The 25,561-nt window shown below is 35.7% G+C and overlaps 1 protein-coding gene across 1 annotated transcript in view; it reads right to left on the bottom strand.

Annotated features, from left to right (window-relative positions):
* Positions 1-208: 208 nt before the first annotated feature.
* Positions 209-25,561, bottom strand: part of TRHDE (thyrotropin releasing hormone degrading enzyme) — a gene marked incomplete at both ends in the record, with an annotated part of 255,621 nt that continues 230,268 nt past the window's right edge. Inside the window, 9 exon segments of the mRNA XM_083365939.1 lie at positions 209-352; positions 4,530-4,611; positions 5,148-5,288; positions 5,790-5,957; positions 14,220-14,327; positions 14,925-15,022; positions 17,401-17,548; positions 23,924-23,979; positions 24,081-24,214. Of these exon segments, the coding sequence (XP_083222065.1) occupies positions 209-352; positions 4,530-4,611; positions 5,148-5,288; positions 5,790-5,957; positions 14,220-14,327; positions 14,925-15,022; positions 17,401-17,548; positions 23,924-23,979; positions 24,081-24,214 (1,079 nt within the window).

Here is a 25,561-nt window from a genome sequence, read left to right as displayed (position 1 = left end):
TGACCATTCCTCTTGGTCGGTATTTTTATTTTGGCCCCTAATCATTTAACAGTTCTGAGGAATTTGGTGCAAAAATATAATATATCTCTATTTAATCGTCCTTCCAATTTGAACTTGTCTTTGCCAGATTTCTAGTCAATTTTCTGAAAGTTCCCACTGTGCTCCTCCTGTTGCAAAACTTGTACTAGGTCTTTGCCAGAAACACAGATTAGTGTGCAAGTGTTTTTCTCAGCCACTGAAATAATTCTTCTTTGTAAATCATCTGCCACCGGACATTCGCTTCCACTGTTTCCACAGCTCGAGAGAAAGAGGCAGCAGATCTCTCCTCATAATTCTTTACAAATTTCTTTAGCTGGAAATAGAATGTAATGGTTAATTAAGATACCACTGAAGGGAAAAAAATGAAGTTTATATAATTTACAAGCTAAGGAAAAAAGGTCTATGTTTGCTACTGAAGTTCATGCAATATTTTGCAGATTGAAAAATATAATAAAGCAACAAACTGCAACTGCCTGAAATGGTGTTGCAAAATACTAATGTCCCACTAATGCCCCAGTACTAACATCATTTCCTCTATCTCCCTTGTAATCCAGGTGCTTAATGACAGGGGTCCCCAAGCCCCAGACTGCAGTCCACTATCAGTCCTTGAGCCTTTCGGAACCAGACTGCAGAATTGGTGGGTGCATGCATGCACATCCCCACTTGTGCAAGCAGCAGGCAAGCATGTGCATGCTACATTTGCACAAGCAGCAGGCACACATGCCCACTGCTCACACAAATGGAGCTACACATGTGCTTGCCGGCCATTCATGTGGAACCATCCTCTCCCCCCTCCCACTGGTCCACAAACCTGGACAGGTTGGGGAAGTCTGCTTAATGGTGTAGACAGCTAGTCTCTTATCACATTTTATTCTTACATAGATATCTAACCATAGAAAAATTAGAAATACATCTAATGTAATTTTAGCTCACATTAAGCTACAACATTTACATTTTTTCCCTGAAGAGTTTTTCTTTATTAAATATGGTAAAATATATTAAATTAGCATTAATTAGAGTTGATTATTTTTTTAAACCCCTTCATGGATTACTGTCTTGTCATGGTGAAGGAGCTTGCGTAATTCAATAAAGCTATGCCATGCAGGGCCACCCAAGACAGAAAGGTCATAGCAGAAAGTTCTGACAAAACGTAATCCACTGGAGAAGGAAATGGCAGGCCACTCCAGTATCTTTGCCATGAAAACCCCATGGACAGTACCAAAAGGCAAAATGATATGACGCTGGAAGATGAGCCCCTCAGGTCAGAAGGCATCCAATATGCTACTGGGGAAGAGCAGAGGGATAGTACTAGTAGTGCCAGAAAGAATGAAGCAACTGGGCCAAAGCCGAAAGGATGCTCAGCTGTGGAAGTATCTGGTGGTAAAAGGAAAGTCTGATGCTGTAAAGATTTTTTTTCTCCATAGGAACCTGGAATATAAGATCCATGAATCAAGAAAAGCTGGACGTGGTCAAACAAGAGATGACAAGACTGAACATCAACATCTTAGGAATCAACAAACTAAAATGAAAAGGAATGGGTGAATTTAATTCAGATGACCATCAGGTATACAGTACTACTGCAGGCAAGAATCCATCAGAAGAAATGGAGTAGCCTTCATAGTCAATAAAAGAGTAGGAAAAGCAATACTGGGATACAATCCCCCAAATGACAGAATGATCTCAGTTTGAATCCAAGACAAACCATTCAATATCACAGTAGTCCAAGTCTATGCCTCAACCACCAGTGCTGAAGAGGATGAAATTGACTGGTTCTATGAAGCCCTACAGAACCTTATAGAACTAACACCAAAAAATGATGTGCTTATCATCATGGGGGATTAGAATGCTAAAGTAGGAAGCCAAAAGATAACCAGAATAACAGGCAAGTTTGGCCTTGGAGTACAAAATGAAGCAGGGCACAGGCTGATAGAATTTTGTCAAGAGAATATGATGGTCATAGCAAACACTCTTTTCCAAAAACCCAACAGACGGCTCTACACATGGACATCACCAGACGGTCAACACAGAAATCAGATTGACTATATGCTCTGCAGCCAAAGATGGAGAAGCTCTATACAGTCAGTAAAAACAAGACCAGGAGCTGACTGTGGCTCAGACCATGAGCTTCTCATTGCAAAATTTAGGCTTAAACTGAAGAAAGTAGGGAAAAGCACTAGCCCACTCTGGTATGAACTACGTAAATCATATCATTGACAAATATACAGTAGAGGTGACAAATAGATTTAAGGAATTAGATCTGATAGACAGAGTGCCTGAAGAACTATGGACAGAGGTTTGCAACATTGTACAACAGGTAGCAACTAAAACCATCCCAAAGAAAAAGAAATGCAAGAAAGCAAAATGGCTGTCTGAGGAAGCTTTGCAAATAGCTGAGGAAAGGAGGGAAGCAAAAGGCAAGGGAGAAAAAGAAAGATATGCCCAATTAAATGCAGAATTCCAAAGAATAGCTAGAAGAGATAAGAATGCCTTCTTAAATGAACAGTGCAAAGAAATAGAAGAAAACAATAGAACAGGGAGGACCAGAGATCTTTTCAAGAAAATTGGAGAGATGAAGGGAATGTTTAATGCAAAAATGGCAGGGACCTAACAGAGGCAGAAGAGATTAAGAAGAGATAGAAAAATTGCACAGAAGAACTATACAAGAACGAGCTTAACGTCCCTGATAACCACAATGAGGTGGTCACTGACCTCAAGCCAGACATCCTAGAATGTGAAGTGAAGTGGGCCTTAGGAAAGCTGAGCAACAACAAAGCTAGTGGAGGTGACAGCATTCCAGCTGAGCTATTCAAAATCTTAAAAGACGCTGCAGTAAAAGTGCTACACTCAATTTGCCAACAAATTTTGAAAACTCAAAGTGGCCACACGATTGGAAAAGATCAGTTTACATTCCAATTCCAAAGAAAGGCAGTGCCAAAGAATGTTCAAACTATCGCACCATTGCACTCATTTCACATGCTATTAAAGTTATGCTTAAAATCCTACAAGCTAGACTACAGCAGTATGTGGATCGAGAACTACCAGAAGCACAGGCAGGATTCTGAAGAGGCAGAGGAACTAGAGATCAAATTGCCAACATACGCTGTGTCATGGAGAAAGCTAGGGAGTTCCAGAAAAACATCTACTTCTGCTTCATTGACTATGCTAAAGCATTTGATTGTGTGGATCACAACAAACTGTGGCAAGTTCTTAAAGAGATGGGCGTACCAGACCATCTTATTTGTCTCTTGAGAAACCTATATGCGGGCCAAGAAGCAACAGTGATAACTGGACACGGAACCACTGATTGGTTCAAAATTGGGAAAGGAGTCCGGCAGGGCTGTATACTGTCACCCTGCCTATTTAACTTATATGCAGAGCACATCATGAGAAAGGCAGGGCTAAATGAATCAAAAGTTGGAATTAAGATTGTCGGGAGAAATATCAAAAACCTAAGACATGCAGATGATACCACTCTAATGGCAGAAAGTGAAGAGGAACTAAAGAGCCTCCTGATGCGGGTGAAGAAGGAGAGTGCAATAGTTGGCTTGAAACTTAAAATTAAGAAAACCAAGATCATGGCATCTGGCCCTCTCAATTTCTCACAAATAGATTGGGGGAAAATGGAGGTAGTGAGAGATTTTATTTTCCTGGGCTCCAAGATCACCATAGACGGGGACTGCAGCCAAGAAATTAAAATTTGCTTGCCTCTGGGGAGGAAAGCCATGGCAAATCTAGACAGCACACTAAAAAGCAGAGACATCACCCTACCAACAAAACTGTGTATACTCAAGGCTATGGTCTTCCCATTTGCAATGTGTGGCTGTGAAAGTTGGACCATAAGAAAGCCTGAGCACCAAAGAATTGAGGCCTTTGAACTATGGTGCTGGAGAAGATTCCTGCAAGTGTCTTGGACTGCAAGGCATTCAAACTGGTCAGTCCTAGAGGAGATCAACCCTGACTGCTCTTTAGAAGGAGAATGAGGTTGCGGATGGAGTCATTGAAGCAGTAGGCGTGAGCCTAAATAGACTCCAGAAGATGGTAGAGGACAGGAAGCCCTGGAGGAACGTTGTCCATGGGGTTGCGATGGGTCGGAGACGACTTCGCAACTAACAACAACAATTTTTTAAACATTTTATCATAAAATGAGTTCATTTACATGTTGGAGGGGCTGTTCAAGCACTATAAAGACAATAATGTTCTTGGATTTAATATTTTAAATTCATATTATACTACAAATAGTAGTTTTACATTGAACATTTAAAATGTCATAAAATATGTTTGGCACTTTCTCTCTCTTTCTCAATATAAAAAAGATTGTCTTTTCCTTAAATGTGAATGCAGCATTCAGGTGACATCATTTATAGAAGCTGAAATACATACATGTTATAGGAAAAATGAATAAGCTTCAGGTTTTTTAGGTAGCACACACTGAAGAAAGTGAAAAAGAGTAAAAAAAATAGCTGCAAGTACTGAGCTTGCATAATATTTACCTCATTCAGTTCACTCTCTGTATTAAGAAATTCTGTGACTCCACTTATCAGTTTTGAATTCATAAATAACGCTTCTCCATATCTTCATCACCAGATTAAAAATATAAATACAGAGCATACTAAGTGGCAATGATTTTAAAATCATATATTATAAACAATACTACTATTACAGTCATGCAACCAGTTACAGGTTCTGTTCCATAATCTCTGGAAATATTACATCCTGTGGTCTACGATCAATATCAATCATACTGCACTGAAGCCACATTAATGTAGTGAAAATAGTCATATTTTTATTCAAATTAAAATTCAATTCTGTATATTGCATCAGGAAAAATAAGGAAAAGTACATTTCAGGCAAGGTGAAATTAGCATCCCATGCATGAGTAAAACTGCAGGAAATTAGATCAAGGCCATTATTAAAGATAGTTACATGGTGTTTTATCTAAACATTTACAGCAACAAAGAAGCAAATAGCTCTTGAAATACACAGACACACACACAAGCGGTCTTTTCTCAGTTTTTATGGCTATTTAACTATGTACGCCCTTAAATTATTGGTATTGTAAAGTTTAAATATACGGGAGATGAAGCATACAGTTTAGCAAAACATTTTACCTTGCATTCAGTATTTTCCACTTTTCTCTAAAAAATTTCCAAGCAAGATCTCTTCCATGTGGATTTCTAGCTACATGGATTATGACATCAATTGCATCCTGATCCAGGACAACTTCTGAATTAAGAGACAGGTTAAGAAGCCTTGAATAATAGGAGAAAGGGGAAAATGTTTAGCTTTTACTAACATAAATATCTCAGCTTCATGCCATTCAACATCTTGGGATCCTTGACAAAGGTCAGACATTGCTACATTCTAATTGAAAGCCAATGTGGCACTTCCAAAATATGTTTGTAAAATACAGAAAATAAGCTAACTCTACACTCAACAGATGTGTAAAAATTAAAATTAATTTATTGTAGGCTTCATGAATGCTACTCAGAGGTTATATTTTTCTAAAGTAATTTTCAAGTTAATATAAACAAATGAATTGGAATAAATGCTAAGCACATACAGTATTAAAAACTTTCTCACAGATCTGATTTTCAGAAGAAAATGAGTAAGAAGAAAAACTTTAAAATGGACATACATAAGCGAAAAATATTTAATATTTGGGACAATATTCAGACCACAAATGTTATTACTTTTACTGATACAAGACTGAGTTTGAAAAAAAACAGGAAATATAGATTAAATGAGCATACCTGTTTAACAAATTTCTGTCATCACTACAGGTTAAGGCTTCTAATAATATTTTCTTCTCTGACACTGCTGTAGTTGAGTGGAATTTCATCCAGATGAATTCCCATACGTCTTCATCCATCAGTGAAACTCCTGTGCAGTAGACGATGTCTCTTACATTTGGTGGTATTCTTCAAAAGAACATATAAAAACCATAACAATATTGTATTTCTAATATACTCATGAGACAAAACACACGTTATAGTTCTGTATCACTAATAGTTGCCCTGAAGATGAAGACAATCTATATGTTATGCTGGAGTGCCAACTCTCAAGTGTAGTGGTTTTTTTTTTAAATCTTAAAATGTAGACAGAGGAAAAGAATAAATATAGAATAATATGGAGGGAACGGATGATATGTAATTTCTAGAGTGGGAATACCCTGAATAAAATTCTCTCCTCAAACTATTATCTGTGTAAGTGAAAAATTAATACTCAATTTTTGTATTTTTTTTAAACTGCTAAGCAGCCTTGACAGGATAGGAAGGAATTCTGAGAAGATTCAGATTGGCCTATGAAAAGGCAGATTTACTTTTTAAATAACTACATTAAATACATGAGGACCACAACTGAATGACCTCATTGCGTAATGTCTAAAGTAGGTGAGAAGACCAAGCAGGCTAAGCTGACAGAATTTACCTATTATCATTTTCTCTTCCCACAGAGGATAGGAAGAACAAGTCTCTGCTACTGTGTCAGGATAAATTAGGGCTACTCATTTCTCAGTTTTTGTTATGATGGAAAAGAATAACTATTAATTTACTATTAATAAATCTCTATAATGAAAGTAAGCTTCTATATTTATTTCTGATTGTTGCAAGAGTTCTGGATGGCTTACAAGAATGTAGATAAACATTTACAATGCTAAAGCCATTAAAAATTCTAAGGGAACATTAAACTCAATGCCAAAAATATTAAGGATTTAAAACTCAAAGAATGCCAAAATTAAAAAGATTTAGGGCCCATTTTGAACTTTTATAAGGTTCAAAACTCCAATGACAATTTATTCCATAGAATGGGAACAAATGCTTTGATATTAAGCAGATCTGTATCAGAACCTTCAGGATTTGACTTCATTGAGGACCAAAAGTGTGAGATGAATTATACAGAAGTAAGCGGTCTTGCAATAATTTGTCTTAAATTATGTAAAGTTTTAAAGTAAATACTTTGAGCAAAGCCCAGAGATCTGTGCAAATCTGATTTGTCAAGAATCTTGATCAGAGTTTCAAGCTTTCAGCCTATCAAATAATGTTTAGCTACCTACAACAATGCATAAATATATTCTTGGCTGACAAAGTCTTCCTAAAAGAAATCAGGATTGCACTATGCTTATTTCAGTGAGTGTACAAAAAGACTAGCATTGATGATGACTAGTTTGGGTAATGAAACATCTGTAAGAAAACAACCAATCTCAGAGAGCACCGAGAATCCCTCATTTCAGCCCTGAGCTACAAATATTCTCCTTTCTTAATAGAAAACACCTCACTTACCATAGATACAGCAGAGTAACTGCCTGAACATAATGGGCAGATAGAAAAATTTGAAACAAGTGGCCTCACACATAACCAGACTGTATAACATGTTTTTATAGGTGATGACCAGCACTTTGACCTTCACTCAAAAGTCAGTTGGTAGCCAATGTAGCTCATACAACAGTGATGATACATGGATGTCATTGAGAATTCTTGCTACTGCTTGTGCCACTGCATTTTAACCAGCTTTAGTTTTCAGATGTTCAATCCCATATAGAGTGCATTGCAATAGTCCAGATGCAAGATGTGAATAAAGAACTGCAGGGTCTTAAAGTTGAGGAAGAGATACAAATGGCACACAAGATGAACTTGGAGAAGAGCCTCCTGGCCATGGCTGCCACCTGATCTTCATACAACATCATGAGAGCCTTGGTGGAGCAGTGGGCTAATGCCTCCTTAAGTAACACCAGCTGCCTGCAATTAGTGCAGGTTCGCATCCCACCAGGCTCAAGGTTGACTCAGCCTTCCATCCTTCCGAGGTAGGTAAAATGAGGACCCAGATTGTTGGGGGCAATTAAGCTGACTTTGTAATAATGCCGCTTGGGGGTGTGTGTGAAAGCCCTAATAAACAGGCATATACATAGAATGAAGGCTACTGCTAAGCTTGTAAGCCGCCCTGAGTCTTCGGAGAAGGGCGGGATATAAATGGAATTAAAATAAAAATAAAATAAAATAAATAAATGTAACAATTGTCATCCTATTTAATTTTTATGAATGAACCACTACAAACGAGATCTATCTCTTTAAGATTTACTTGATATTCTTTTCAAAATGATTAGGATATATTTTGCTACATCTAGAAATAACAAAGCAATTAATAAAAATACAGAATGCTAAACAAGCAGAGTATATTGCATACAGCAATCTTTATGGAGGGAATGGAAACTTGTGATAGACAAGGAAAAGGGAGACAGCTTTGATAAAGCTTTTTAAATATGTGTGTTTGTTCTTGTACCCGTGTTTCCCTGAAAGTAAGTCCCGGTCTTATTTTATTTTAATTTTTTTGCCTCCAAAAGAGGCACCAGGTCTTTTTTTCAGGGGGTGGTCTTTTCCACTCACCTCCTGCACAGCCCCGCCCAGCTGGCCCACTTCTTCTGGGGCCAAAGGAGCAGCTTCATTCTGCAGCTAGGAATGGAGCTCCGGCCTGCATTTCACAGTCAAAGGCCTTTCTGGAAGTCTACTGCAAATGAGAATGGAGCTATGGATTCAATGCATAGCTTGGTTCTTGGCTGCATTGGCCTTCCAAAAGGCCTCTGACAGCAAAATGCAGGCCTGGGGAATGCCACAGAAGACGTGGGGCGGCAAGGAGATGCTTGGCTGCAAGGTAAGTGGGTGCAGGGTGCATGTGGCAGTCCACCCTCCCACCCCTGCCCTAGCTTGATTTTTAGGGGTGTGCCTCACCCCAAATTAGGGCTTAATTTTTGGATAGGGCTTATATAAGGCCCACTCCCACAAATCAAGCTAAGGCTTATTTTCGCGATAGGTGTTACTTTCGCGGAAACACTGTATGTGCTTCTCTGAACAATTTTATTAATATTTTAAATGTAAAGATAAAAGCTAATACAAAACAATATAAAAGAAGGAAAAAGAAGAAGAAATAAATCAAAGCAGCAGCAAAAGTGCAAGAAAAGAAAAAAAAGGTTGAAGAAAAATACAAATGAAAGAAAAAAGATATAAAGTGGCTTCTACTAGTCCTCAATGAAGTTGTAAATACAAATACGTTTTAATCCCTCTCTCTAGAACAAGGGTGTCAAACTGCCGGCCCATGGGCCGGACGCGTCACGCAGAAGCCACACTGACCCCATTGCCAGCAATGGCAAAACTGTCCCGATACGTTGTGTGACATCACGTGACATCACAAGTTTGACATGTCTGCTCTAGAATTACATTATATTAGTCTTCTTTCTGTAATCTATCCAGCCTATACATAATAAATCACGTTCATTTTTTCATTTTTATGCAAAAAATCTGTAAGAAGCTTTCATTTACCAATAAATGTAGATTTTTCCCCTCCAATCAAATAAGTCAATTTATCCATGTCAGTAAAATCTCTCAATTTAACCAACCAATCATCCCTAGTGGGTAGTACTGAATCTTTCCACCTCTGTGTATACTGTATATTGATCTCGGTGAAGTAATCATATACTAAAAAAAAATCTTTCCTATCTTTTTTCTGTTTATTCATTAATCCTAGAAGGAAAAATTCTGGTTTCAATTGAATATTGATCTTTAAAATACTCTGTTTCAAACTATATATTTGAATTCAACCCTTTTAGCTTTTTTACATGTCCACCAAGAATGTACATGTAAAAATATTGTTCACATTTCCAACTTTCATTTAAGTCTGTTCACTCATTCTAAGTAATTTCTCAGGTATGATATACCAATGATAAGCAGAGATACAGTTCTAGGCTGAAAAAGTTGAGGGATCTTCTAAGTTAATTTTTCCCATAGCAAATTCACTGCTAGGGAAGAGAATGTTTGCCATAATTTATGTCCTCCTGGACAGCTATATGAAAGTGTGATTTAAGCATTAATGCTACTCAATTAAAGTAGTTGTTATGTTAAAATCCTCCTCTAATTCATTCACTTTTTAAAACTATGATGAATACTTCACAATTATTAAACTTCTGAAAGCGTGATTTGAAATAGTTTTATTTGAACAGTATTGTGAATTGTTTGACCTTATTTATCTTGCTTAAGAACCATGGTAAAAAAATTTGTTTTAAATGTGGCTGCTGATTAAAAATTAAATGCATGTAGAAAATATTAAAAAAATAGATAGAATAATAATAAAATGCTCTTGCAGTGAAATCTATTTTTCCAGTGATTTATAATGCAGCTTTACAAAGTGCTAGAAATAATCTTTTGAGTTATAATTAATTAGTACAGGCTTGTTCTTTTAAGTATTAACAAATGGAAATGCATTTATAAAATAGCCCCTTAATTATTTATCTGCTAGGCAAATAGTGTTCTAATTTCTTAAAATGTAATTAGATGCAGTTTAGGCTGTTCTTTGATTTATTGATGTGCTTCAAATTCTTTATGGAAACCTTTAAGAAAGAAAATTAATCAGATGTCCAGTTCATTTTAAGAGTATAATTCAAGCTTATTTTTCTTGGTGTCCCTAATAGCAGAATTGTTTCATATACTGTAATGCTCTTATACAAATGGTTATGGTTATTATGGTTGATTGTAGAGTAGGAGGCTAATGTATTTTATATCTGTATCTATACTAAAGAAAACTGAAGTTATTCTCCCTCCTTTTCCTACTCCCCCTTCTTTTTCTATTTCTTTGCACTCCTGAGTTTGCTTTTTACCTTTTGCTTTTAACCTCTTTTCCCTAACCCCTCCATTCATTGTGTATATGTGTATGTGTACGTGTATGTATGTATGTATGTATGTATGTATGTATGTATGTATTTATGCATGCATGTACTGTATGTATTGTGTATAACTTTGACAACCAGGATTTTATCACTGTATTAGGCATGCCATATTGAGGATTTGGAATAGTTATAAAAAAGTAAGGTTGACTCCCCAAATTCATTTATGGTTGTCACCACAGGAAGCTTTTTTTAGAAGAGAAATGATATTTACATTTGGTAGTTGATAATCTGTTGACTTCTACTAATTTATTGATTTATTTGGAAGGAGAACCTAAACTGAAATCAAGAGAAGAATTGGAGGGTCATAGTTGTCTTGCTACCACTTTTAACTGTCTGGTCACTTCCTAAGTTTCTTTCTTTGATCATTAAGCCACTGGAGGCTCTTCTCTCTCCTTTCTGATCATTCCTTAGGCAGCATCCCCTAAGGCAGGAGTGTCAAACTAGCAACAACACATGATGTGTCACGACGTATTGTGACTTTTTTGCCATTGCCGGCAATGGGGTAGGTGCGGTTTTGCTATGATGCATCCGGCCCGTGGGCCGGCAGTTTGACACCCCTGCCCTAAGGTTATCCACTCATTCTATTACTGTATTCTTACTAAGACAAAAATCAATGAAATTATCAATGGTAATTTGTTGAAATGACATTAAGATTAATCTTATAATACAGGTAATCCTTGAGTTATGATCATTAGTTCAGCAAACATTTGAGGTTACATGGTGCTGAAGGAGGGGATTTATGACCAGTCTTTGAACTTCAATATGACTTTGGGGTTTTGGGGAATGGAAGGAAATGTTTGGGAAGCACTGATTTAGACCATCAAGTACAATAGCCTGCTCTGTGCAGAAGTCCGTGATGGGAGCAATCTTGTGATTTGATTCTACATTCAAGCTGGAATTTTTTGTGGTGGGGATGCTGACACAGACTTAAATGATACCATAACTAAATGAAATAGTTATTTTGATAATGAAAGAAAGAACATTTTTTGTATGTCATTGAAAATACTTCATCCCTATTCAAATTTTCTCTCAGTACCAAATACATTTGTATTTGGGAGACCTTACATTTATTGTGTGCTTTAAAAAAACCTATTTATTGTGCTTTATAAACTAGAATAAGGATTAAATGAATTTACGGTACCTTTAGATGGAACTTTGGAAAAACTAGTGGATTTTAAAACAGTTTTTCCCCCAGAACAGATGCACTGCAAAGGTTAAAGAAGTTCAATGAAATTGTAATATCCAATACAATTTGTTTGATGTTTGGGTCTACTTCTACACCTCCTGCCAACATCAAATTAATATGTAAAAAAGATTACTTGAATTATATGCAACGTTTTTCCATTTCCTTATACGTGATTGTTTTAACATTGTACAGCTATCGTGATACACATAGGAGGAAAAATAATATGCTGCAATGATTACAAATGTCCATTACAACTTTGTCCACAGAATAATTTTTGAACTGGTCCTATTGAAACACAATCCCATTGTTATGCATATTACACAACTGTAAAATAATCTGTAAACAGAAAAAGCCTTCTTTGCTTATCTGAATTACACAGAACACAACCCTTTCCATAAGCCTGGGGAGAATAATAGAGGCAATCTATGCTATACAAACAAAATTACAGAAAATTTCATATGAAAAGACTAAAGTTCATGCAACTGAACTCCTGTATCATATAAAGAAGTACTAAAATATATTCTGTATGAAACAATATTTAATTTACTTACCTTGCATATATTGATGGCAATGTTGATGAACTTGAGGGAAAGACTTTTCCACTATTGTCAGTGGATAATTCTTTGCACACAAACCATATCATATCGCATCCTACACATTCTTATATTTCCAAAAAGAAGTTATAGAGAAGTGTATAGTTACTGTTTTCCTTTTCACACCATTATCTTTGTGTCCTTATTTTGTTCATTTGTTTTTTGTCATATGGATACATCCTTATAGAATCCTTTATCTCTCTTTCCATTAAATCACCAGGAAGTTTTATTTTCTGCTTCCATTACCATAATCATTTGTGACAGCAAATAGGTGCAGTCTCAGTACTGCCATTGTTTTATCTCATCACATTTATTTAACCTTTCCTGTAGATTTAGTTATAGTGGCTTGTGTTATATGAACTGTATTGTAACAGGCTATAGTTGTTGTTGTTGTTAGTTACAAAGTCATGTCCGACCCATCGCAACCCCATGGACAATGTTCCTCCAGGCCTTCCTGTCCTCTACCATCTTCTGCAGTCCATTTAAGTTCACGCCTACTGCTTCAGTGATTCCATCCAGCCACCTCATTCTCTGTTGTCCCTTCATTCTATTGCCCTCAACCTTTCCCATAATTAGGCTCTTCTCCAGTGAGTCCTTCCTTTTCATTAGGTGGCTAAAGTATTTGAGTTTCAACTTCAGGATCTGGCCTTCTAAAGAGCAGTCAGGGTTGATCTCCTCTAGGACTGACCAGTTTGAATGCCTTGCAGTCCAAGGGACTCACAGGAGTCTTCTCCAGCACCATAGTTCAAAGGCCTCAATTCTTTGGTGCTCAGCCTTTCTTATGGTCCAACTTTCACAGCCATAGATTGCAACTGGGAAAACCATGGCCTTGACTATACACACTTTTGTTGGCAGGGTGATGTCTCTGCTTTTTAGTATGCTGTCTAGATTTGCCCTAGCTTTCCTCCCCAGGAGCAAGCGTCTTTTAATTTCTTGGCTGCAGTCCCCATCTGCGGTGATCTTGGAGCCCAGGAAAATAAAATCTGTCACTACCTCCATTTCTTCCCCATCTATTTGTGAGGAATTGAGAGGTACAGATGCCATGATCTTGGTTTTCTTAATGTTTCAAGCCAACTTTTGCACTCTCCTTCTTCACCCGCATCAAGAGGCTCTTTAGTTCCTCTTCACTTTCTGCCATTAGAGTGGAATCATCTGCATGTCTTAGGTTGTTGGTATTTCTCCCGGCAATCTTAATTCCCACTTTTGATTCATCTAGCCCTGCCTTTCTCATGTTTTGAGTTCATGGGTCTACTTGGGTCACCAAGATGCTGCAGGTTATAAAGTGGCTTAACAAAGATCTAGAGATGGTGGAAATCTAAAAGCAAATGTGGTCGAGCCAGCTTAGAGCACTTTGGAAAAATTGTACGGTGGCTTTCGGAGTGGGTAAAAGAAATTTTTCTCTTCCATCATTGCGGCTGCTGGAAGGCCTGCCTGCACCCTGATTTTGCATCAGTATTAATACCATGGGAGGTGGTACTTTAACACTTGTGTTAAGATTCTCAGCAACAACTCCTTCTCTCTCTCTCTCTCTCGCTCTCTCTCTCCTCACACACCATTTTTCTTGCACAAAATATCTTCCTTCCAACTATTATTAATATGCATGCATGAGCACACAACTCTGTAGTAAAATTAATTTTGGATGAAACAATCTTTACAGGGAAAAGGAGTAATGTGGGATGTCATTTTTTTTTACCTGTTTCTATTGCTGGAGATCCAGTCAGAGATTAGAGTTGCAGCCTGCTGGTGGCAATGCTTGTTACCAAAGCTGCATGCCAGCATGATCACTTCACGGCGGAATTCCCTGTGTATCCCAAAGACAAACAAAACTAGCATTAACCTGATGTTAATAAATATATTCAGATTCTCAGGGGAAAATACACCACTGTTGCCAAGATCTAAACCAAAGTTTCTCAAACTTGGCAACTTTAAGATGTATATACTTCAACTCCCAGAATTCCCCAGCCTGCATGATTGGTTGAAGAATTCTGGGAGTTGAAACCCACATATCTAAAGTTGCCATGTTTGAGAAACACTATCTAAACTAATAAGGACATTCATATGAACTATGTTACAACAATTGTTCAATAATTGTTAAACAACAATAATCAATAATGAAGCAGACGTTCTGGTCATGAAGCACCTCCATCTATCAAAAGTTCTATTGTAAGAATTAATTTACTATTAGAAACAATGATTCTTTGAAATTCTAGAAAAAAGAGGCAACATCATAATGGGGAATACACAATATGAATTTAGAAAATTCATTTAAATCTTCCAATGAGTTCATGTGCCAAATAAACAGAAGATATAAAAGTTAAATCTGATTACCACTTTGAATTAAGTTTAGAGGATTCAGTTCATTAAGGCTATTTTGCAATAATTAAAAAAATAGAATTACTCATGCTGGTAGGAAGCTTGAACCAAAGATTTCTCCACATTATTTGTTGGCCATCCAAGCTTTAGATACATTGAAGCAACTTGTCTCAAAATATACTCCTGAAATGCAAAAAAAAAATAACAATAATAAAAAATCTGCATTAAATATTTTCACAATCAATACAGATATTGCATCCTGTTCAAACCAAGCAAATGTATCACAGACTGCCTCCTCTCCCTTTAGAAAGAGTTACTTTAGTCTACATTATGCATAAATTCCTTTCCTGCATGTTGAATTTTATTAATAAAAAAGATGAAGGTCACATTTTATAACTGCTGTGATTGAGTGGGTTTCTTTTCCTGACCAAGACTACCTTAACATTCTATTCCCAGTATCACAGCTATCTTATGGGTCTTAATTTTTTCCAATTGGTTTTTCTCAATTCCTGGTTATTGCCACATTTAAAAATTACTCTTTTCAATTAGTATTATACATGAAGTGCTGTATTCTAGATATTGATCAGTTTGTACATCAACATATCCTTAAAAATTATAATCATTTTTAGCGTGTTGGTTTTGTGCTCATATTACATTCAGGAAAGTCAGAAATCATAGTATTTGCAGTGCTCCCAATGCCTCACAGTGGCTACTCTTGTCATAACGTTGTTCATAGTCAGTTTGAGATATATTTTTTTCTTCATTCACTAATTATGTGATCCATGGCTTCATCTTTTTCTTTACAAGGTCTGCATGTAATATTGGAATTTGGATTTTTGGTTTGATGATTATTATTACTACAACTTTCTGCAATAAAATTAATGTTCATGGTCAGACTGTTAAATCCATTCAAGATTTCAGAGGGTACAAAGTGCTGCAGAAAGAAAATAGAAAATGGAACAAATTTCTTGCTTCCTTTGTAGAAACTGAATTCCTTTCTAAAATAACTATCTTTAGAAAGGGCTTAACATTGGATCAAGTTTTCTAATTTCAGTATGAAAATACTTAAAAAGCTCCTGGTGCTTAAACATTTTAAATATTTGCTATTGCAGGCTATCCTTGACTTGGAAGTACATGTTTCAGTAATGTCCATTATTAAATATTTATAAGTGACAGATTTGGGCCACATATTGTGATGAAACTGATGGGTTTGTCTGTCTTTATAGGTGTAGATTTATAGGTAGAGTGGTGAAATCACTACAAAGACTCACCCAATTGATATAATATTGAATAATATGAGCTGCATATCAGGATTAGACAATTTAATGAGGTCTGCCTTTCAGTGTCCTTTTAAATTGTTGGCATTTTTAAATCAATGACAATGTGACAATTTTCTACTTTTGACTCTTTACGTTTTACATCATTATAATATATGGCTTTGTCATCAAAAAGTCATACTGCAATTTTGTTATTACCACCAGCATGTTAAAAGCAAAATATAACTCTTAAAAAACATTTTGCATTATATTAATATAGTCTAAGAATGGATAATCTTTACATAGTTGCATAACTGAAGATGAAAAGACATAAGCAGACTTTGGCTGTAGACACTCTGGAGGAAAGTGATTATCTGGACACTTCTGAATCAGGTTTCAGACCAGGCTATAGTAGTGAGATGGCATTGATCACACAAGCTTTGCATGCAATTCTCATCCATTTTTCATTCCATTGATTATAGTATCCTTCTGGGGTGGCTTAGGGGATCTTAGGGACTAAGATGTACAGTTGTTCTCTTTTTTTGAGACTGGTTCTACTTAGTGTTGATGAAAGAGATCCTCCTCTAGAATGCTTCAGTGCTTTTGTCCAGTTCTGTTTAACATTAATATGAAATCACTTGGCTTAAGTCTTCTATAGGCATAAAATCATCAGAACATTGATGTTATTTAATTTACACCCCTGCCCTGAATTGTCCAGGTAATACTATCAAGATTCTTCCCCAAAATCTAGAGATTGCAAGGGTATGGATGGGGAGAGTGGGTAGAATAGTTTTTGGCTTAATTTTAGAAAGACTGTGGCTGTGGATTTATAGTTCTCTTGGATCTGGAGATTTCCTAACTTTGACTCTAAAAATTGTGACATTTACCCAGTTAAAGTTGGTGTGCAAAATCAAAAGGTTCTGCTCATGATCATCATACCTTAGTTACTTCCTATTTGGACTATTGCAATGTATTCTAAATAAAGTTCCCCTTAAGAACATTCAGAAGTTGCAACTGATCCAGAATGTAACAGCACATGGTTTTATGTAAAGCATAGTGTATTTATATTTATATAAATTTATATTCCAATAATTAGTTGTGAATGTCAACTTCTACTACGCATAGCTAGGACAGCTAATTTCAAAGGACAATAGGAAGATCCAAATTATCTAGAGGGTAGGGATTGCCTACTCCTGAACTCACTTGGAGTTCACCTTGATTGATATACAGTGTTCTTGTAGGGAGGAGAACACGTTAGTGATTGATAAAAAGAAAGAGATGTATGTTTTACTTTACTTTACTTACATTGAACATGTTGTAGTTTTCTGCGCGGTCCAGCAACTTATCTAGAGGATAAAGAGCTCGGCTAGCAGCATGCCAAGGTAGAAATTCCTTTTCCTTTGACAGGTATCTAATAATTTCAAGTGGAATATTCTGGGGCAAATATCCAGCCCTGTATAAAGATATTGTTATAATTATTGTTTGGGGTGAAAGTGCCTAATGAAGCTAGAAATATAGACTTGTCTGTCTCTCTCTCCCTCTCTATCTATCTATGCAAAGGAAAAATTAGGATCATTTTTCATGTTATATAATAATGTTAATATTCTTGTTTAAAATTTTCAATTTGATAAGTGTCCATTCTCTAAAATAGTTTTCCTGCATTTATTATGATATGTTAGAAAAGGAAAATAGTTCCTAATTATGTTTGAAAACTTGCTTGAAGTTCAACCTTGCTCTATGATTTTCTGTAATAATCATAAAGATACCCTATGTTAGGGCTAGGGTTAGGATTGCTCAAAATAATAGAGTAATATATTTAAAATATATTAGGCAGCACCACTAAAAATATCAGGACAATTTTGGGTCATCTGTATGAGAAGAAAAAGAACTTTTTAAAATTTGTACAATTGTACAATTAAACACTGAAGAAAATAAATTTTAAAAACTATAATATGATGATCAATGTTTCAAGCTGGTCACTTAGAAAATAATGTTTATATTATTACAAATATTATAAATAAATAAATAAATAAATAAATAAATAAATAAATAAATAAATAAATAAACCTTTATTGTCAAAGTACAACATGTGTACATTGAGATTAGCTGAGCCTCCCCCCGTGCTCTCTCCCCTCAACACACAGTGACAACAAACCCTCCATCCCACCACACTATGTGAACCAACTACACCACACACCAGCCTCCCAAGTCAATTCTGCATAAGATTATGTCCCATTTAAAAGCCTAACAGCCCACAGATAAAAGCTATTTTTCAGCCTGTTGGTACGGCTGGCTATATTCCTATATCTCCTACCGGATGGTAGGAGAGTAAAGAGATACCATCCAGGGTGTGAGTCATCCCTGAGAATCTTCCTCACTCTTCCAAGGCAACGAGCCCTGGCGATGTCATCCAGTGGTGTCAGTGAACAGCCCACAATGTCTTGTGCTGTGCTCACTACCCTCTGTAATACTTTCCTATCCGCGGCTGTCAGACCAGCATACCAAACCACAATACCATACGAGAGGACGCTCTCTATGGTAGACCGGTAAAAGAGGGTCATTAGCTGTTGTTCTACCCTGTAGCTATTATTATTATTATTAATATTAATATTATTCTAATATTATTCTTAATGATAGATTTAAAAGATTAAATTGATTGTCCTTAATAGATTTAAGAGTCAATTACAGTTTCATGTCCAATTTTAAAGTGACATTTATATGTTTTGCCGCTGCATTCTCAGGTTGCATACTTATATACTTTGCTTACATACACTCAGAAACTGAGCTCACAAATATTTTCCAGAACATTGATTTTGCCCTCCTCAAAGTACCAAGTAGTAGTGCAATTGCCCAGGGACAGTCTGAATTTAATCCATTCTGAATTATTTCCTCATAAATCTAACAGCAGAAAATCCGTAAACCAAAACACTGGGGGAGAAAGTGGAGTGCAGCCTTTGTCTATGCTATCAAGTACACATTCCATACATCTGGCTGAATGCTGATATACATTTTCAGTGATACGGGCCTATGGATTTTCATGTGATTCAGAAGTTTTCACATATGAGTTACTATTCATATATTTAGTCTAGATGTTTTTCTATACATACATTGATAAGTCTTTAAAACTGAGAATTGTTTTGGAATATTTGTATGGTATGCAAAATGATGGAAAATATGTTGACTTTCCACAGATTGCAGGTGAGATATCCAAGTGTTCATCTCTATGAAAACAGCACAGGTTGGAGTAACAGTTTTCAAAGTTTGATTATTTCAATTAAAAATCCTGTTGTCTTCAAACAGCTGTATTCAGAAATACTGCTTCCTTCCTTCCTTCCTTCCTTCCTTCCTTCCTTCCTTCCTTCCTTCCTTCCTTCCTTCCCTTGCCTAGTTGTTTTTTTTCCTTTTTTCTTCTTTCCTTCCCAATGCAAACACATTTCCTTCTTTTGTGTTGCTCTTGCTGGAAAAAAAGAGAGGAGTATATATTCTCTGAGTGTCCATTCTTCCGTCGTCATGTGTGATAATGATTTGTTCATGACAGAGTAAATAACTGGATTATACTGAGGGCAGAGATCCAATCTGAGGATAAGATACTACTAAATACATGGACAATGTGTACTTTTCTAAAACTTGGAAGTAGAAAATGATATATGACAATGTTGTTGAGCTAGCCTTCCTACAGCCAAAGCTTGAGGCAAAAGACATACAGTAGGTCATTTAAGGCCCAAGCAGATTGTATTGCCTAATATTTTATTTAAGAATTTGGATTCCTAGGGATTAAAAGTGGAGCAATATTGTTGTAAGTGTTATTGTCTATTTGTTCTCTAAAATCCTGATTTTTCAATTTGTAAAATATTTTTACAACTTTTTACTATCCCTTCCTATGAACCCTTGCTTTTCCTCACAAAAGCATCCAATCTCCATAGATCAGTCTTTCCAATTTTCATGAATCAGATTAAATCTTGTAAGTGCTTTAATAAAAAAGTGACCCTGAAGAGGAGTGGTGGGAGCAACCAATTAAGAATAAACATGAATTGTATAAACAAATGTTTAATACAATAAATAAATTTAAAATATGTTGCTGCTACAGTGACCATTCATATGCTTTTGTCCAGAAAATGAAATCACTAGCATGCAAGGAAAGCAGATTCTTACCCTGCTACCTCCTCCTCATCAACCTCGAAGATAAATTATTCTGAAGCAATTAAACTCTTTTTTAAATAGTATCTTTTTATTTCTCTATCTCTTTATTTCTCTATCACATTTCTACCCTACTAGATTTTAAAAGAAAGGCCCTGGCACTTTCACAGTATAAATAATGTAGTTAAAGCATTTGCAGCACGAGTATAATCTAAAAACTTGAAAAATTCATAGCCCTAAAGAAGAGACAAAAGCAATAAGCAATGTAAGCAGAACCTCAAAAATATCATAGGTATAAAAACAAACATAATGATATACCAGGTCCGTTCCAAATATTTCTAAGGTTTAATTTAACAGAAAAATTATCTGCAAAGCTGAAATTCCTGCACTTGATCATATCCTCCTCCTGGAAAGGAATTTTAACTATGTTATCATGATTTTTTCAAGTTCTGCAGTGATATTTTGATAAACTGGAACTTTGCCTCCTGTTTTGATCCTTCTGTCTTGAGATCCTAGGAAAGTAACCTAGGACCTATATTATATACTAGTGGCTCTCAATCTGTGGTCTGTGGACCACTGGGGGAACTGCAATGTCATGAAGGGGATCTGTGAATACTTGAAGAAATGTTATGATTTAAATCTTGAGTTACGTCCATGGCCCATTTCCACAAAAGGTATTTAAAGGGGGTCTGTGGTAAAGAAAAGGTTGAGAACCACTGTTATATATAAACCATCCTTCCTGAGGAATGTTTCATTCACCTGCTTGTAGGGGAATGCATGAAGTATTTCATTCAAAAACTCCCCCTTATATTCAGCAAAATGCGAAATAGGATTCTAAAATATTGATGCAATTTAATTTTCATGTACTAATATGCAAATTCATATTATATCTTATGAAATGTTACATTACCAGTATTAAACTAAAAATGTATTAAATTGACAAATCTGTCATATAAAAATCAACTGTTACCAAGTACACCATTTCCAATAATTGCAGAATAATTGAGTTCTATGTCTGCTGATTGCATTAGAAAGTCACTAAGTAACAATTTGTTCACATTTAATAGAAATAGCTATGAAATAACTGCTTACTAAATTAAGGCTATGTAAAATTTCAAACTATCCCCTAGGGTATAATTTTTATTAATATAACATACATTTAGGAGAATATTAAGTTGCAGATTGAGAAGATAATGAATACTTTGTGGTAGAAAAAGTATATGAATTTTAAAATAAATATTCTACACTTCAAAACAAAAATAAAATGGCCAATGTATGTTCAATTTTCCCTGTAAAGACAGCATAACATTTAATGCTCAAGTTGCATTGTGATGACAGTGAACTTTTTTTTTTAAAAAAGTAGAAATATGTACTAAAAAGCAGTATTAATTTCTGGTTTGATTAACTTTACCAGTATTCAAAGATTTGGAAGCCAAAAGAGTAAAAAAGTCACTGTGTTCAGTTTCTAATATATTAAAGCACAAATAAATGCTTTGTTCTCTTTTATTATTTTTAAGTATTTCATACAATACATTTCTGGATAGCATACTAAGCAATATAAAAATTAAATGAAATAAAATAACGCAATAACATTTACTAAAACATGTGTATCAGGTGTCATGAGAAACAGAATACAATCATGAGATGTCAAATGCCATCATGAATCACATCCTTCAAGAATGTATCTAAATTAGAGTTTGATTAGCCATGATAACCGTTCCAGTATAGAAACCATCTTTTTTCTGATTAATAATCAGTGAATATCCACAGAATACAGTAATTATTTTCTTCAATGAAATTTGGCAAAATAAACTAGGTGCTTCATTAAAAAAATATAATTTATATTTGTATAACTCTTAAGCATGCAGTGCAAAAAGTAATTTTTCTTTTCTCCTAAAGGTAAAAGGTAAAGGTTCCCCCGCACATGCGTGCTAGTTGTTTCCAATTCTAGGGACCGGTGCTCATCTCCGTTTCAAAGCTGAAGAGCCAGCGCTTGTCCGAGGACGTCTCCGTGGTCATGTGGCCGGCATGACTAGACACCAAAGGCACACGGAACGCTGTTACCTTCCCACCATAGTGGTCCCTATTTTTCTACTTGCATTTTTACGTGCTTTCGAACTACTAGGTTGGCAGACGCTGGGACAAGTAACAGGCACTCACTGTTACGCGGCACTTGGGATTCAACCCGCCAAACTGCTGACCTTCTGATCGACAAGCTCAGCATCCTAACCCACTGAGCCACTGCGTCCCTTAAAGGTATGAGTCATGCCATAAAACAGATTGGCAGGAAATTTCATACAGATAAAAACACATTTTTATATACAGTGTTAGATTCAGAGTGGAATCAACAACTATTGGACATGAAAACTAACATTCATGAGAAGCAAAAAGCACTGAAATGCATTATTACTTTCAAGTCAGATGGACAGTTTGGTATAGTGATTAAGGAATAAAGGCTGGAAATCAAGATACTGTGAGTTCTAGTCCTGCCTTAGCCATGAAACTGGCTGGGTGACTTTGGACCCAGTCTGTCTTTCTCAGCCCAATCCATCTACACGGTTGTTGTTGTGGGGAAAATAAAAAAAGTATGGGGTGTTATGTACATTAGCACCTTGAATTACTTACAAAATAATAAAGGTGGGATAAAAATCTAATAAGTAGGTAAGTCCTGCTTGCAGGCTTGCTTGAAAGAACTGGTGGTTGCCATGGGAAAGAAAATATTTAATCCAACTAGACTCTTCTATTGCTATGGTGAGTGCCCTTTATTGCCACAAATATGATAGTAGAGATCAAAGAAAGATCAGCAATAATAATGCCACTTATAATACATGTGCCCTCCCTTACTATAGTGGCCAGTAATCTTATTGCTTCTCCTAACTTTTGTCACCTACTTTTTGTAGCTCATGCTATTTCCATTTCTTTCTCTTTTTCCCCCTACATCATTTCCTCTTCAGGTAGGAAGTTTCAGGTTCACATTTACAGGTTGCTGCAAACTTTTATCACTAACATTATGACATCTATTTTCATAAATTATAGTATTGCTAATTGTTACGTTGCAATTATTGTCATGTAAAACCTGCCACTTCTAAAATTAGTTTAGGTTCTTATTTACTGGTTAATACAAACAATGATGTTATGATAGCTACTTTCATAAATTGTTAGCAGTTTTTACTTTGCATTTATAGTTATGCAAAACCTGCCACATCTAAAATTGGTTTTAATATCTGCATGTACATCCAAACCATTCCAGACTGGGTGGAAATATATGCATATCTTTTACTGTAAAATAAGACATTTTATCTGTAACAGAGCATTAAAAATTCTGAAGCTCAAAGGAGTTTTATTATTAAAAATGACATGTTGCTCAAGGATCACTTTGAAAGGTAAATAATTCATTAGTGAATTGGGAACAGATTATTAATCTCAAAATACTAAACTGACCTTAAAAGAAATTAATCAAGCATCTGCATTCAGAAATACTCTCAGGTTTTTACTAGTCAGATATAGAGAAAACAGTATTGACAATCTTTTTTGTACTCTATCATGAAAAGACGGAAACCTGAAGAAATGGGATGAAAATTGGAAGTTTTAAAGCATCTTCAACTTCAAACTGCACAAGCACACTATGAAGGAAAATATATGAGGGCTGTAGGAATATGCATTAAGCTAGATTATCTACCAAAGAACATACCTGGCTAAATTGAATGCATCATCGATCAAACCTGCACGATTACTGACAGAGATTATCTATAAGGATAGAGAAGAAAAATTAAAGACCTTAGGATGATAAAAAAAACAAAACCTGGAAGTGCTTCATGTATTCAGGCAAGAAAGTGAAATGAGCTTACTTTATGGTTTCTCATTAGTTGGTCAATTATCAATCTCCAGTTTCTAATGTCATAGTTAACCCTAAAGTAGCCAGCTTGATTGATGTTTCCAAGCAGCCAAGTACCTCCATTAAGATATGCAATTCTGTGATGTTCTGTAAACAAAGTAGAGTGGTAAGAGAAATCAAGTTATTTTTCAGAATGTTTTATATTTTAAAATAACTGATCACAGGGGGGAAAAACCCTACAAGATATTGCATAGGAAACAAAATAGCCCATTCTTTATAGGAGTAGTTGGTGTCATTATACTTTCTTATCTAATAAACAATATGTCAAATATACAGCTATAAATTTATATAGCTATAAATTTCCTCAATTTACAGAGGAAATAAATAGGACAAGGTATATTGCTATAAAATGCAATTATCATGTGTATCCTTGATAAAACAACAAAACACTGAATTTTGCTGTTATCTGCTTCATTTTTCTCTTAAGAGTGATACCAATATGGTTCTTCTGCAGATTAATCTCTAAACAAGCATACCTGGATTTTGGACCTAATCTTAACATTCAGCCAAGATGTGATAAAGACTTTATAAGATAATGTGAATGAGTGAATATTATTTTACTAATATATTCCTTAGTGATGACATGCAGTATTATCATACCATGATGCTAGCCAGTTCTCAGAATTTTCCACAGAGGAGGTAAAAATGAAGTATTTTCATTGCACAGAGTATGTGCAAGTAATTTTTATCAATCAAAAGTAGAACAGCCAAAGCTCATCTCATGATGATTTTATTACATTAAAAGGAATAAACGCAGAGCCATCAATGCTTGTTTAACAGTATAGTAGGAATCACAGCTTGGGCTGAAATATAACAATAAACCTAGATTATAAACAAGATGAAGTTATATTTATGATTTTTTATTAAGATTGTATTTGTATATATCACAAGTATTCCGTATGTAAATCTCATGAAATAAACACTTCTCTGAGCATTCACTGCATGCTTTCCGGAAGTTTTGAATGTAAGAAGGAATTTCACAGGAAGATTTTGAACACATCTCTTGATTCAGCTGACTTTATAGCAATATAGAACAACTTTCTCCTGTTTATTATTTTTAGTGAATAACAAAGAGTGGTGAATTATTTCTCACTTTTAACATTATGGTCTAAAACAGGGGTCCCTAACCCCCGGGTCCATGGACTGGTACCAGGCCACAGCATGCCAGCAACTGGGCTGCACAAAGAAGCAAAGCCCCATCTGCAGGATGCAGGGAGCACACAAAACCACACCCGCTCTGGTCTAAGAAAAAAACTCTCTCCATGTAACTAGTCCCTGGTGCCCAAATGTTTGGGACCTCTGGTCTAAAAGAATCTAGCAGAGTCTCAACTCAATTTTTTTGCCTGAGCAAAAGTAACTTAAATCCAAAATTGTACTAGCTACTTTATGGTGGATCTAGGTGGGAGCATCAAACATAACAAACCTTCTTGTGAA

The sequence above is a fragment of the Vipera ursinii genome (assembly GCF_947247035.1).
Source record: "Vipera ursinii genome assembly, chromosome: 6".
NCBI lineage: Eukaryota > Metazoa > Chordata > Lepidosauria > Squamata > Viperidae > Vipera > Vipera ursinii.
Note: the sequence above shows the minus strand (reverse complement) of the source record. Positions and strands in the feature narration are given on the sequence as shown.